Source organism: Coturnix japonica, chromosome 1 (genome assembly GCF_054131305.1).
Source record: "Coturnix japonica strain WE chromosome 1, WE-NBRP24, whole genome shotgun sequence".
NCBI classification, from domain to species: Eukaryota; Metazoa; Chordata; class Aves; order Galliformes; family Phasianidae; genus Coturnix; species Coturnix japonica.
In genome coordinates this window covers 76,435,942-76,450,796 of record NC_140663.1, presented here as the reverse complement: position 1 = coordinate 76,450,796, position 14,855 = coordinate 76,435,942, and the positions used below count along the sequence as shown (strand labels likewise).

The following is a 14,855-nucleotide window of genomic DNA, read 5'->3' as shown; positions in this document are numbered from 1 at the left end:
AAACCTGATCCACAAAATTACTTACCTGTGGGATCCTGAGGATAATTGGCTCCTTCTGCATTCTTTGAAAGTGTCACTCCATGGAAGTACATACTGTAGGGTCTGCTGGCCTTATTTTTGAATACAATCTGTATTGATAGATGAAATAAAAAGAAAAATTTAGTATTCCAAAAAGCTGACTCTGAAAGTATAACCAAGTTTCAACTGCAGTAGGATTGTCTAGTTTCAGCCCTTGAAGAGCTGAAAAGGCAAATGGATGCTTTATATATGGTTTCACAATATAAGTTCATTGTCTAAATGCTGCTGGTGTCTGGTGAGATCCTGCTTCTGCTGGGCTTGTAGAACCCACACTGTGAACTTCAGCTTCTCAAACCTGCTGCTTAGAAAACATTTGTTCTTCCAGCTTCTAGGCACATATTGCCTCAGGAAGTATGAAGTTATTGACTGAAATGCCTAACAGCCTTCAGCACAAGAGAAAACCAGCTTAAAAGAAAGTATTTTCCCTGATTCCAAGGCTAAAAAGGGGAAGTGAATAGATCACAAACAAACAAACAAAAAAAACACACAACCAAAAAAAACAATACAACCAACCAATCAACCCATCAACAAATCAAACTATTCCTTACATATCTCTACCCACTATAAAATTGTTCTTTAGTACTCATCTCTAAAGTTATAGTACTTACTTTAACTTTATCATTGATTTGAGCTCTTATAATTGGGCCCAAAATCCCAGTTTCCTTGGGACGAGGACTTTCCAGACGTTTGGTGAAGCTGCCATCAGTATACTGTCTGAAAATGGCCTTTTTGTACTTTTTACCTATTAGATTTGAGTAGTTGTCCAAATGTTGAGCTTTATAGTGTCTTAAAAATAAAGGAAAAGACAAATGGATCAACAAAACTTGAAGAGTAACATGAATTACAGAACTGGCACTGAAGAAACTAGTAGAAATCTCACAATTTGAAATAAAATTCAACTCCAGAGTTAATCTAATGGACCTCACCTCAAATTTTAACCTATATAAGATAAAGCTTGCAGTGCTATTTGTGTTTTACGGTCACATATAACCAATTAGTATCAGGGCTTTCATTGAGTTTAATAGAGAACACATGCAATAAAGAGACAAACTGAAGCAGCACCTACATTTTCAAGGTAAATTAACATAAAATAATGTTCTTTTAAAAGGACACAAACAAATACAGGAAAAACGCTGCTTACAGAAGCAAACACTTCAGGGAAGCCAGGAACACTGCTCAGATAACCTTAATCCCAATTAAGCATTGTATAACAAATTGTGAAATACCCAGGTTTGAAAACATTGACAATTATAACGCTGAGCAGAGCTAAGACAAATACTTCTAAGCAACATAGAACAACATGTTTGTTCCGGTCACTAGCCCTTCAAAAAAAGCTACTGAACAGGGACAAATGCTGAAATTCCCAACAAAAGAAGAAAAAGGAGAGCACTGTAGCAGTTGAGGGATGCCATGTAACTAGCAGAGAAAGAAAGGAGACAAATTTGCCCCATGTAATTTGTGAACAAGTGATAAGTGAAAAAAAAAATGATACCAAAGAGGAATGTATACTTAAGAGTTACGTCAAAACTATGTTCTAATAGTATATACAGACCTATATACAATAAGGTATTTGTCTTCTTCTGCTTAAATCTTTAAAGGTTCTTATGGAGATCAGCTTGCAACATCAGCTCCAATAGAGCAGTGAGGAACTGACAGCACCAACTCTATATGATCCTACAGAGCGCTGGCAGCACTTTGTACTACAACATCAACTATATTACAGAATTCCTTCTATTTCTTTGTACTTATTTTACGTTGAACAGAACAGCTGAATATGCTTATGTAATATGGCTTTTATTTCATCTATTTGGTGCCATGCAAAGGTCTTTTACAGAAGCAATCTCTCTTTCTCCCTAACCTGTATTTTTTACCATGCTAAGATTTTTAAAACCTTGATTCTCTAGAAATATTGCCTTTCTCCTCTAAGGATTGTTTATTTCAGCAGAATTCATGGTGAAAAGCAATTTAGAAAACAAGCTTGCATGCTACCTTCTGCATTTCCGTTCACCTGCATGTTTTAGGCTCCCTTTTAGAAGTAAAAGGAAGTGTTTCCTTAAAAGCACCCCAGAAAAAGAAAGGCATTGACACACACTGAAGAGAGTGCAGTGGAGGATCATCAAGGTGATCAGGGGGACTAAGCACATGTCATACAATGAAAGGATGGGTTTACTCAGTTGTAAGAAGGTTGAGGAAGCATCTTATTTTTATCTGTAGCTATGAAATGAGAGATACCACACAGTTCTTCAGAGTTGCATAATGATGGGATGAATGGCAATGGCCAAAGGTCTCAATATTAGAACATTTGATTACATGTAAGGAAAACTTTTTTCACTGCGAGTTCGAAAAGGCATGGAGGAGAGGCTAAGAGGTCCCCAGCTGTACAAACAATGAAAATTCAATCAGATAAGGCCTGTCCAACCTGGTCTAACTTTGCAGTTGGAGAGAGAACTTTGAAGTTTGCACTGCTCTGTGTAGAAATTCAGGTGAGACAACTCTAAGAGGTCCTCTCCAACCTGAATTACTCACATTAACATTCCATATTATGTTGACAAAGTATTATTTTACTTATCAAGGCTGTCTGGAATAGTTGGGGCATAATCCCAAACGACTTCTTCTGCAGCAATGAAATATTCCCAGCTCTTGATCATGCGACGTTCCTTAAAGGAGAGATGACTCTTCTTCCTCTCTCTGTCTCCACAGTCTCTTACAGTAAGGTAGCCATGCATTCCAGCTAATGGAAAAGAAACAGAGTAACACAGTGATTTTCCATTTCATGAGCTCTGACCACCTGAATCGTATTTCTCATTTCTCTTTATCTAAGATTGCCTGTAAGCTTTTGCTTATTATTGCTATTTTCTCAGGCTTAAAAAGGTTGCATCCATGTGCGTTGGGAAGCCTTCAAGGAGCCTGTATTAATCAAATGGAATACAGGAGCTCTCTCAGCTAGTTGTCTTTGGAAATACCAGCTGAATTGATAAAAAGCAACGTTTTTGCCTTTATTTTTTTTTCTCTTCCCATATTTTTCCCCAAATCCTGTCCTGCAGCTCTCATGATAGACTTTTCTCAATCTTTCAAACAGAACTTTGATCACTATGGTCAAACAATAAACAGCAAATATTTTCATTAGACTTATTAGATTGAGTGCTCCATAGCTGAAAGAGTGCACTTCGTCAGGAAACATGCAATTCCTCACTCATTTTAAAATGGTGTTCATCCGAACAGTTTGCAGAGACTTAGAAGCTTGAATTCTGATTTACTGCTTCTCTGTTATCTGCATGCTGCTGTAAAGCTGCAGATAGGAATGACATTTAATTCATCTTACAGGTCTAATTCCAACAGAACGCTATATTTTCCAGTGGTTTCTTAATTAAATGAAAACAATCTGAAACATGGTTATTGCACCATTGCAGGACAGAAGCTTTTTGGGACTTAGAGAAGAAAAGGAAAAATCTAAAGTTGCTTAATAAATAGACGTTTCCTTGCCTTTCAAGTGCTTCTGGACAAGGGATGATATCAGCCACCTTCCTTCCTCGCTCACTGTCATGTTCACTGTTTTTGATGCTCCTCCCACTAGGTTTACAGTAGAAATTCGGTGATGTCTTTGCTCCATGACCTGGCCATTTATATGAATGGAGAAAATTTCTGGCTTAGAACTCATTCCTATCAAATGCCAGCTAATGTTGTCATACATACAAGCCTCTAAATCTGAAAGAGAAGTGAGAACAGTGTTAAATCTTACATGCAAGTGGTGATCTGACTTACAGTAAACTGGGGAAGAAGGAAGAAAATCAGCAACCTCTTTCAGAGAGCCAACCTCTCCTCACTTGAAAGAAATGAGAAGAACCAAAGTTAAAGAATAAAGGCTATGCGTAGTGAAATTAAGTACCCTATCTAGTATTTGTTTAATAAAAACTCAATACCCTAACAGCCTTCTGTGTTTGCTCGAAGGACTGGACAGAGATAAGAAGAAAGGAGACCAAGGGAGAATGCTAACAGAACATTCCTATTATCACTATCTTGGTCTTCTCACTTAATTGTCTGATTTAATGGTAACTGATTTTCCACTTCCAGGAAGTTTTTCATCTGGGATATGCCATGTGCTGTAAAATCAGAAGTTCACCTTGTTACACCATTACTTCCCATTAGCCAAGGGAAAAAAAAAAAAAAAAAAAAAGAAAAAAAAAAAGAAGGGTTGGTTTGTTTTTAAAGTTAATAATCTTGTTTTCCTTATTAGCAATATGGCATAGCACTCATTCAGAATTTAGATGATTAAAAACATGTTCTTAAAAAGGCCGTACCCCACTCATCTATTCCTGTTCTCTTGCACAAGAAACGCCCCCCAAAAAACAAACAGAGTCAACATTCAACCTTCATTAATGTTCATGTCATGCCACACAGACTTGTATAGTACCTGGTAATGTTCCACCAGCATATCCATTAATTGTGTATTTAAGAAATGCTGATCTTTGCCAACTCTTGTTTTCATCAAACACACCAAACATCAGTATATATTCCTTGTCAAAAAGTTTCTGTGACCCATCCTCATTTAGGCTTCCTATGAAGAATAAAGAAATGAAAGATGTTAATTTCAAGCAGAAGTGAAGCAATTTCCATACTGATGTAACAGCATTTGCATGTATTTAACTAACTTGCTTCTTTTGTTACAATGTGCTGCCTGAATCTGGCCCCAGATCCCAGATCCCCAAGATCTTAAGAATGATCATAAAGTTACTTTATTTCTGAAAATGCTTTTTGTTTTAGCTAACCATGGAATCAGAAAATCTAATATTCAAGAGGAGAATATCCAGCAGCCTTCTGGAAACAACCAGACTCTGGCTTTTCTTCTGAGATTAAAGGCAAGGAGAAAGATAGCTGAGCCATCTGCTGTGCGAATGCTGCCTTTTCAAATACCGCATGAGCTCATCATCTCCTTTAAAAAGCCTAAAACTTCTGCATACAAAAGACTCACAAATACTTCAGAATTGGATCAGTTATAAGGAAGTATCCAGTTGAGTTTGTCATACAGGTGAGATTTCTATGAGAAAGCAGAATTCATTTTAGGCATAAGAACCTGCCACACAGAATTATGGTTCTTTCTACAGATTGTTCACACACGCACAAAAAATCCCATTTGCTACTTTCAATGAATGTACATAATTTAAGACTAAAATAAATGGACTGCAGAAACTAAAAACTTTGGGTGTGCAGATTTTTCTACTTAGAATGAGGCACCCGCCTTAAATGTAATTCTTTTATATTTATAAGAGGCTACAAAATCCTGTTTTCTTGCAGAAAGGAGTCTTAGATCAAAAGGAATTTATCTGTTTCTCATACAAAACTTAATCAGCCAGTACTTTAACTGAAAAGTCCCTTTTTATAACCTTCCCATATTTATTACCTTTCTTGCAGATAAGCAGAGCTCCAATCAGACCAGAGTTAAAATCCATTACCATGTTCTCATGAGAATAATACGCATAAGTGAGACAAGGAAGGTCAGCTTCACTTGGACCAACTTCTTCTGTTATATCCCACACATACGTGTAGACCTGGCCTGGAAGCACAGCATCATCTTGTTTTTCTACAGATGACGTTCTGTCATCATAGAGGGAGCCTGCCAAGAAAAGAAAGTAGGGTGACATGAAAACTGATTAATTAAAGTATGAGCTAATTGAAGTCCCCACAACAATTCCAAAATCTTGATATCTTTCATTCCTATTTGATACTTCATACAGATAACTGACGGCTCCACTTGCATTGTGGAGAGTAGCATGTGGGAAAGTACCTATTTCACTACCCTGTTTCTTACAGATTCAGCATTTTCTAAGACTGTCATCTGTCAAAAGGTGTCTCTCTCCAAATTAACAGGGCTAAGATGGCATAAACCTACAGCTTCTGCTCAATGATATTCAGCAGAAGTTGAAACACTGCATAGCCCTAATGAATATTATAAGGCCAGTCCAGTACTCTACCTTTTTATACTTCTATGTGAATTCCAGCTTTCTGCAGTCTCCCTGACTATCCTTTACATTGTCTTAACATCAATTTGTGTTCTGTTTTTGATCGTTAGATTGTGTTAAATGGTCAGACAGCATTAATTTGAGTGATTAAAAAAAAAAAAAGCACACAAAAACAACCTAGTTCTGCCCAATCAATTGTACTCTGGAAAAGCATTAGACTATATTTGTATTACCCAAATGCATTTGTTCAGGTTCTGCTGGGAAATACAGTTTCTCACCCCTCAACTCCCTTTACTTCCTCAGGTTCCTGAGGTACAAACTGTATAAGTACACAGACAGTAGAGCTGGTCAGGACAACATACATTTCAGAAGACACATATTCCTAGTACTACACTCATGAATAAGAAAGGAGCTAAAAATATGTGTGGAGTTTTAATCCACTATCAACAGATATCTGTGCTATACATAAACCCAAGCATCCATAGAAACACCAAGGTTGGAAAAGATTTCCAAGATCATCTAGCCCAACCAATACCTCTCCACTAAACCACCTCACTTAGTACCTCATCTAAACATTTCTTGATCGTCTCCATGGATGGTGACCGCACCGTGTCCATGGGCAGCCCATTCCAAAACCTGAGCACTGTTTCAGGGAAGAACTTTTTCATAACATCCAACCTGAATCTCCCCTGAGATCTCCAACTTGAGGCAATTCCCTCTAGTTCTATCGCTAATTACGCAGGAAAAGGGTACAACCTTCACCTTGCCATAACCTCCTTTTGAAGTAGTTGTAGAGAGTGATAAGATCACCCCCAAGCCCTCTCTTCTACAGGCAAAACAATCCCAGTTCCTTTAGTCACTCCCCATAAGACTTGTTCTCCAGACTCCTCTCCAGCTTCACTGACCTTCTCTGAACATGCTCCAGGGCATCAATGTCTTTCCTGCAGTGAGAAAACCAAATCTGAACACACTACTTGAGGTGTGGCCTCATCAGAGCTGAAAGTAGGGGACAATTACCTCCCTGCTCCTGCTGGCTGCATTATTTCTGATACAAGCCAGGATGCCATTGGCCTTTCTGGCCACCTGGGCACACTGTTGGTTCATGTAACCGGCCTAACATCAACCAACCTCCTTAGGCCCATTTCTTCCACACAGTCTTCCAGGCTTTCTGCCCCAAATCTGTAGCGCTGCCTGGGGTTGTTGTGGCCAAAGTGTAGAACTTGGCACTTGGTCTTGTTGAACTTCATCCCACTGGCCTCAGCCCAGCAATCCAGCATGTCCAGATTGCTCTGAAGGGCTTTCCTACCCCCAGACAGAACAACACTTCCTGACAGCTTGGTATTACCTCTCAGCACTCCTGGGTGGATGCCATTTGGCCCCATGGATTTCTGACAGTCTACATGGAGTAGCAGGTCTCTAACTGTTTGAATTCTGTTTAGATCTGAACTCTGCTTCCCATCTGAGAGTGCCAGGTCAGGGGGTAGAGTTTCTGAGGATAACTGGTCTGATTATTAAAGACAGATGTAAAAAAAGACATTGAGAACCTCAGCCTTTTCCTTATCCTCACCAGTCACATTCACCACCACATACAGCCAGCATCAGGAAGTTACCTTCCACACACTCTAGAAACCTCCTAGACTGCTTCCTTTGCACTCTATTTACAGCATATATCAGGCGAGTTGATATCTCCTATGAGAACAAGTGCTGGCAATCATGCAACTTCTGCCAGATGCTCATAGAACACCTCGTCTGTCTCTAGGAGGTCTACAGACCCCCACCAGGACATCAGCATTAGTCTGCCTCTCTCTCGAGCCTACAAGAAGAAAACACAGGGATTTTACAGCATTTACCTTCTGCATTTTTGTTGTAAACTAAGCCTTGGGGATGAATACTGATGGGCTTGTCAGCCATATTCTTAAAGTGAACTATTAAAGTATCTCCCACTTCAGCACGCAGGGTGGGCCCAAGGAGTCCTGTCAAAATAAGGAGAGAGAAAACTGTGAACAGAACAGTTTCCTTAATGCAAGGAAGAATTCTTTCTCCAGCAGAGAATAAGAGCTCTCTCAAAGTGCAAGCTGTACAAACTATGGACAGGAATGTAATACCACCGCAAAGAAGATTTACCTGTAAAAAGGCACATGTGGCTGCAGAACCAAACAAAAAAACCCAAATCTCAGTGAAAGATACCTGCTAAAGTAACCTTTCACCTGTTTGTCTCTTTTATTATAAGCCACTCTGTGAATTTCTTTCTCTGTTAAAGAACTTTCAGAAAATATAGGAAAACACATTTGGAAAAAAATCAAGATTTTTCAGGCTCGGTTGAAACAATTTGGTATCAGCAATCTGACATACGTTTGCTTTGAAATCAGATGCTTTCAACATCTGAAGCTATTTTTTCCATTAATATGAAGAACAGACTATATAACTACTCTGCATAAGTATCAAAATACAAGTACAGTGCTTATGTATAGCATAAGTATGAGGCTTTGCCTCCATCCATCTAAAGCACCTTGAAATAGTAAAGGACATCAAAGGCAAGGAGTTATTTTTTCACATCTGACCTCATAATTTATTTCTTCCTTTCCAGTGATCTATCAGAAACATATTTAGTCTCAGACCTTGAGCCAACAATACATGACTTTACAGTGTCATCACTGTGCATTACTGGCTTTAAGACAAGCCAGTAACAAGCATCTTCTTTCCCGTTTACCTGTAGACTTATCTGTTGGCTTTTCTTTTTTAAAATCCACTTCATATTCTCTGTAAGAAATTTTCTTAAACACAGGATCCAAATGTGTCAACCTGAAACCATAAGAGTTACACAAAAATTGAAAGGATGAAGATTCCAAAAAAGGACATTACAGCTTAACAGACACCTTGGAAAGTGAATTCTGGAATTACATTTCATCACTTCCACACTTCACTGAAGGATGGCCACACTGTCCAACTCTTTGTACTGGCTTTCTCTTTCCCTCTTACTCCACCGTACCTATGGCATTCTTGAGCTAGACTATTTCATACATATCAGACATACAATTACAATGCCTAGCACAGTTCACCCCTTATTCTGCTTGTTGTTTCTATAGTCCTTCTGATTTTGTGAATTACATACATAAATACACCAAGTAGACCACAAACTGTTTCCTCAGCAAATGCACAGGCAAGCAGGAGGAAGCCCGCACAGAAGCCTTCTGGAATTAAAATAATGGTGAAACAAGTGTTAAAGGGAAAATAGTTTGTGCTTAGTTTCACATTTATGGTTGATTTCCTAGTACGTACAATGACTGAATCCAACAGTACTTCTGCTTGCTATTTTTGTAATGCCCTCAGTTAAGCAAGGCACTTTTGATAGTAGGAAATGTATGGGCTGCTCACACATAGAGAAGCTGGGCAGAGATAATCAAAGGAGCTGGTTTCAATGACATTCAGGATCCAGATGGGGGAGATCTGTTCTTGAAGAGATTTTGGTAAATCCTTCTCTTACACTTTTGCAACAGTAGTCAGGCAGAAACTGTTCATGCTTCAAATCTTTGAAGTCATTGATAAAATTTAATTTGACTATGAGGGAGAAGTGCACGATCCATGATCTTCATTGATGCGCTGCCCTAATGTGGCAATGTTTAACAGAACATGTACATAAGATTACGGGGGTGGAAGAAGAAACATATCAATGCCAACTGTATAGCTAAAAGGAACAAAATAATTGTGTTACCAATACTTCACAAATCTCAGAATATGCAATCAGGTCTAGTTACAAAATGTTCAGCAATGCTTCATACACAAAACCCACATTTTCACTCTGTTTTTAAGTATTTTATGTATATAACTTACACACGGTAAACCATAAACCTCTATAAAGATAGAGGGACCTTGATAAACTCAAAAAATGGGTCCTAAACTAAAAAAAGAAACTAAAACTAAACTAGCTAAACTAACTGAAACTAAAGAGGTTTAACAAAGCAAAGGGCAAGGTTTTGCACTTGGGTTGGGGTAATCCCAGATGTTTATACAGATGTTTATACAGACTGGGAGAAGAACTCCTTGAGAGTAGCCCTGCTTGGAATGACTTAGAGGTCTTGGTTGATGAAAAACTTAGCATGAACCAAAAGTGAGCCCTTGTAGCCTGGAAGGCCAACAGTATCCTGGGCTGCATCGGAAGATGGGTGGCCAGCAGGGTGAGGCAGGTGATTTTCCCTCTCTACTGTGCCCTTGTGAGGCCCTATCTAGAGTGTTTTGTCCAGGTCTGGGGCCCCAAAGACAGGAAAGATTATGAGCTACTAGGGAGCGCTGAGAGGAGGGCCACAAGGATGATCAGAGGGCTGGAGCACCCCTCCTATGAGGTCAGGCTGAAGGAGCTGAGCTTGTAGAGAAGAGAAGGCTCTGGGTAGACATCATTATGACCTTCTAATATATAAAGGGAGATTTTAAACAGGAGAGGAATCAACTTTTTACATCGTAATGTTAGGACAAGGGGTAATGGTTATAAACTAAGGAGGGAAGATATAGATTAGATGTCAGGGGGTAGTTTTTCTCTGAGAAGAAGATGAGGTGCTGGAGCAGGTTGCCCAGGGAAGCTGTTGATACCCCATCCCTGGAGGTATTCAAGGCCAGATGGGATGAGGCCCTGGGCAACCTGAGCTGGTGAGAGACAATGCTGCTCACAGAGAGTGGATTGGAACTATGGATATTCTGATCCAAGCCATTCTATGATTCTGTGCTGAAGATAAGTATCTGCATATCTTGAAGACTGATTAAAGAAAATAATTGGCAGAATTCACTTTATTTTCAGCCTCATCATTTACCTAGAACTCTAAGCAAACAGACTCTTACTCTACATTTAAGCACTAAGTTTCTGTTGAAAAAGTTACATACTCAAATGCCTTTGGGATTCAAGTCATTAGCCCTTCTACAATAAAAAGAAACTTTGTTTGAATTAGTCTTGAAAAACAAATATTTAGAAAACCGAAATCTGACCGGGAAGTTCAGACTTACACGCACACAAAACCAGACAAAGAAAACAATTCATGCACTGATTTAAAAATAAATAAATGCAGTAGTATTAAAATACATCCTTCAGTGTTGGAGAAGAAAACACGTGATTTGTACTATTAAACCCCAATTTGTGAACAAATAAAAGCTGTGTATTGTGGCTGTAGAGTCAACAAAGTATAACAGTTCCAAAGAAGGTGCAGGTCATTTCCAGCATTGCACTTGCTGTGTTTATTATCATAAGCATATCATGTCAAAACAAAGAAGCTATTTTATATGCTTGTTCTGCATGCGCATGTAGCATTAGAAGCTTGCAATGCAATAAGAAAAAAAGCATTTTGAAAACAGTATTTTCACTTAAATAGCAAGATCTGATTCTACAACCTTTGCTCAGCAGGACCCAGGATGAACGTTTCACAGAACCTACTGAATAACTCAGAAACATCAGCTAGTTCCAAAGTTCATCAGGCTCTGATTTAAGTGAAAGTAAGAGTACCCAAATTAGAAGCTATTTATTCCCTGAGGTCTGAAAGCTCTCACAGTATTACTAATCTACTGCTAATTCTGGCAATCCACTAAATATGTACATTTAAAAATAATTACACTAAAACAAAGCAAAAAACCAAAATAACAACAAAAAAAAAAACAACAAAAAAAAACCCAAACCAACAACACAAAAAAAAACCCACTGTACAGATAGAGAAGATGATAAAATATTAAAAATGATTTTAATAAAGCTTTTAATACTTCATTGGTTCTAGTGGAGATCACACAGGTCCTCCCAAACCAACTGAACTATTCCTGGTCTGTAAAATTCCACAGGAGACTAAAACCATTTTGAGTCACAAGACAGGACTCATTTCACCCTTCCCATCTTGTACTTTGTTACCTGGACTTTTCCTCAGGCTCCGGTTTGTAGGTCCAAACAGTGAACTGAGCAGCTATATAATGCTCCCTGACCTTCACAGCTCCCACCACGTGCTTCTCTGAGTCCGGCCACCATGAACTGAGCAGAAGCAAAAGAAAAAGATGCATGCAGTGGAGTGTCATGGTACGAATGCCTGCTTATGCTGCTCTGGAAGATGAAGCAGAAACTGCTGCCTTTTTATTGCTGTTTCAGCTTCTAACTTCCCCTCAGAAATGAAATAATCCTGACGCAAGAGGGTAAAACACTGTTGGCTACACTCAGGTCACTGCTCTTCACCTCCTCCTCCCCTTGCTGACAGGGATCCAGTAGAGATAAAAAAAAAAAAAAAAAGAACTGTTTAAACTACCTTCACTCCCCTCCTCCACATCATGTTCAGGAAGAGACCTGCACCAAGGAGAAGCTGTTTTAGCCCCCTACAGGCTGCAGATGGGTCACTGACTACTGAAGCAGCAGGATATCGGGAGCAGGAAACAATTAGTTAGATTACTTACAATTACAAGATGTTTGACTTGGATAGCAAGAAGGGGGCACATAATCCATCTTCCAAGAAGATTAAAGAAAACAACTCAGAGTGTACCCAGCATAGTGGAAATTTCCCAGTTAGATTTTACATCTCCTAGAGCCTGAGGAATCATTCCTTCCGAGAGAAAATGCTGAGGGATTAATGGTACAGGGACTAGAAGCGGATGCAGAGCTAAATATATTCCAAGTCTACTTCAAGTTACCTCATACTGAATATTCAGAATTTCCAAATGCGTTGTTAACTTCAGTTTGGTTCTTACAACATTCTCGGGAGACTCAGATAATGGATAATGAAATGGCTTCCCATTGGCAGCTCACAGACCAGCCTGAAGATTTGTCTGCAATCAGAATCCTTCTAATCAAGGCTTCATTCGGATCTGCTGTAATTTATCTAAGGAAAAATTATTAGGAAAGTACCTTTTGATAAGCTCAGTACAAATGTCAACTATATCAAACAAAGGCGTCTCCCTGGTTCTGCTAGTGTTTAAAAACATGTCAAAACAAATAGAAAATTGTTAAATTTGATCCCTGTGCACCGGGATTATTGGATAAAAAGATAAATCCCTATTTTTTTTCCCCGTGAATATGTATTTACAACTTTTTTGTTTTTGTTCTTCAAGAATGTCTCGCTGATTTTTTGAACAAGAATATTTTAAAAAAGAAATCAAAATAATTTAATCCCAGACTCGGACAAAAATAAGGATGAAATTACTTTATATTACTTCAAAACAAAAGTTGCTAAGTTCCAGGTTCAACTGTTCCTTGCTCAACAGCAGAATGGCCTAACTGGCAGCTCCTATGATGACTCTATCCAAACGAGTATGACATAGCCTTAGAGGAGATAGGGAATTAGTTAAAAAATAAACAAATCAGACATGACTAATAGCTAAATGTTCACTTACCAAACTTCTGGATAGTTCGATGCCTAAAGCTGAAAAAAATCACTATCAACTTGTAGAGTAAAATACCACAGGCATGAAAGAATAGGCTAGCTCCTATTCCACCTGCATGGGGCTAATTACTTGTACCCAAGAGCTGCTTTGACTTATCCATGAATTTATTTCAAAATCCAGAACCCAGCAACAACCAGGTTGGACTACAATGTGTGCATTGCTATTGAAGAGAAAATCTTAGGTACACAGTACAATTTTATTTCATTATAAAGTCATGGTTGTGTTGATTAAAGAATCTACCACAATCCACGGCAAACTGCTTCAATGATTTTAAAGTAAGAAGCTATAATATTTGTCTCACTTCTGCTCTGGTCCTAATCTTATCTCTGCCTAAGCATTTATTTCAGTGCCAGTGTTTAAAAGTTTGACAGTGTAAAAATGCCTGTAATTTGGATTTGATGAAAAAACAATTTCTGGGCAAATGAACAAGCCGTACAAAAATGATGAAGAGCAGCTGTTTCTGAAGTACAATCTGATAAAACTAAACCATCTTCACTTTTAAGTCAGTTCGCCTCACCTCCAGAAGCACATAGCAAATATCACACGTCCTTCTGTCAAGAACGAAACTGATTTGCATCTACACCCAAACTCCATCCAGTGGACTTTACTGTTCAAAAAGCCCCTTCCCATCCAAAGATATGTTCCAAATAGACCAGACCTGTCACCCATTAAGCTACAATGATTAGAATGCATCAGCCTTCTTTAATCATTTAAGAACAAGAAGTCCCATGTTGGCTGTTTACCTATTTTCTCCTCACTTTCCTCATCTCATAAGATGCTCAATGTATAGTTGAGCAGCCTGAAGTTATCTGGGTTAGCCTGTTTCTTTTTCAATAGTCAATTAAAAAAAATTCACTGTACCTCACTGTGTCCTCCAGGCTTCAGGAAGTTTCAGTGTTTTGAACATCAGAATTAATCTGAAGACCTTGATTCTTTCTATTATTTTCCCATTATTTTCTATTAACTGCACATACATGTATATATGTATATACAATAAATAATATTACAAGTGATGCAGAAATACGTTTTCAGGTTCAGTTCTTTCAAGACCTTGCAATATTATTGTCTATACATAAACATAGCCACAGTATTAACTTATTGGCAACACTGCATGTGCATCCAGCTTTGTTATCATTATTGCTTGCCCTTATTTTTAAACGCAGCATCAGGTCTTGAGGGCAAAAGCCATGCATGGAGTTGCATGGATCCAGTGTTATTCCCAAAAGCTATGCTGTACTTTTGGGATGTATTGATATTTACATGCTCCATAAAAACAAAGCATCGAAAGAGAAGCATAAGCAGTACTTTCTGCTAGCTACTTTCTACTGAGGAAATTTATGGTTTATTCCAACACCTAGTAATTATGGTCCTGGCACTTGTTATACTACGAACAGAAACATACTGAGAAGGTGGCACTGTAGACTGACC

At 38.5% G+C, this 14,855-nt stretch overlaps 2 protein-coding genes across 5 annotated transcripts in view; both read right to left on the bottom strand.

The window, feature by feature from the left end:
- Nucleotides 1-12,805, bottom strand: part of F5 (coagulation factor V) — a 29,908-nt gene extending 17,103 nt beyond the window's left edge. For 2 of the 4 annotated variants that reach the window (XR_014937828.1, XM_015875191.3), the window contains exons 1-9: nucleotides 11,914-12,366; nucleotides 8,746-8,837; nucleotides 7,886-8,008; nucleotides 5,477-5,689; nucleotides 4,490-4,633; nucleotides 3,562-3,783; nucleotides 2,644-2,809; nucleotides 687-864; nucleotides 26-128 (exon numbers count right to left, since the gene is read on the bottom strand). Coding sequence is in view for 3 of the 4 variants with exons in the window: in XM_015875191.3 (XP_015730677.2) it covers nucleotides 26-128; nucleotides 687-864; nucleotides 2,644-2,809; nucleotides 3,562-3,783; nucleotides 4,490-4,633; nucleotides 5,477-5,689; nucleotides 7,886-8,008; nucleotides 8,746-8,837; nucleotides 11,914-12,074 (1,402 nt within the window). In the remaining variant the exon portion in view is untranslated. The other 2 variants (XM_085525104.1, XM_085525109.1) reach the window with 2 other exon arrangements.
- The window catches only part of ATG3 (autophagy related 3), a 30,867-nt gene continuing 28,753 nt past the window's right edge, over nucleotides 12,742-14,855 (bottom strand). The window contains exon 14 of the mRNA XM_085525190.1: nucleotides 12,742-12,865. Within this exon, the coding sequence (XP_085381316.1) occupies nucleotides 12,842-12,865 (24 nt within the window). The 3' untranslated portion in view covers nucleotides 12,742-12,841. The remainder of the gene's footprint in view (nucleotides 12,866-14,855) is intronic.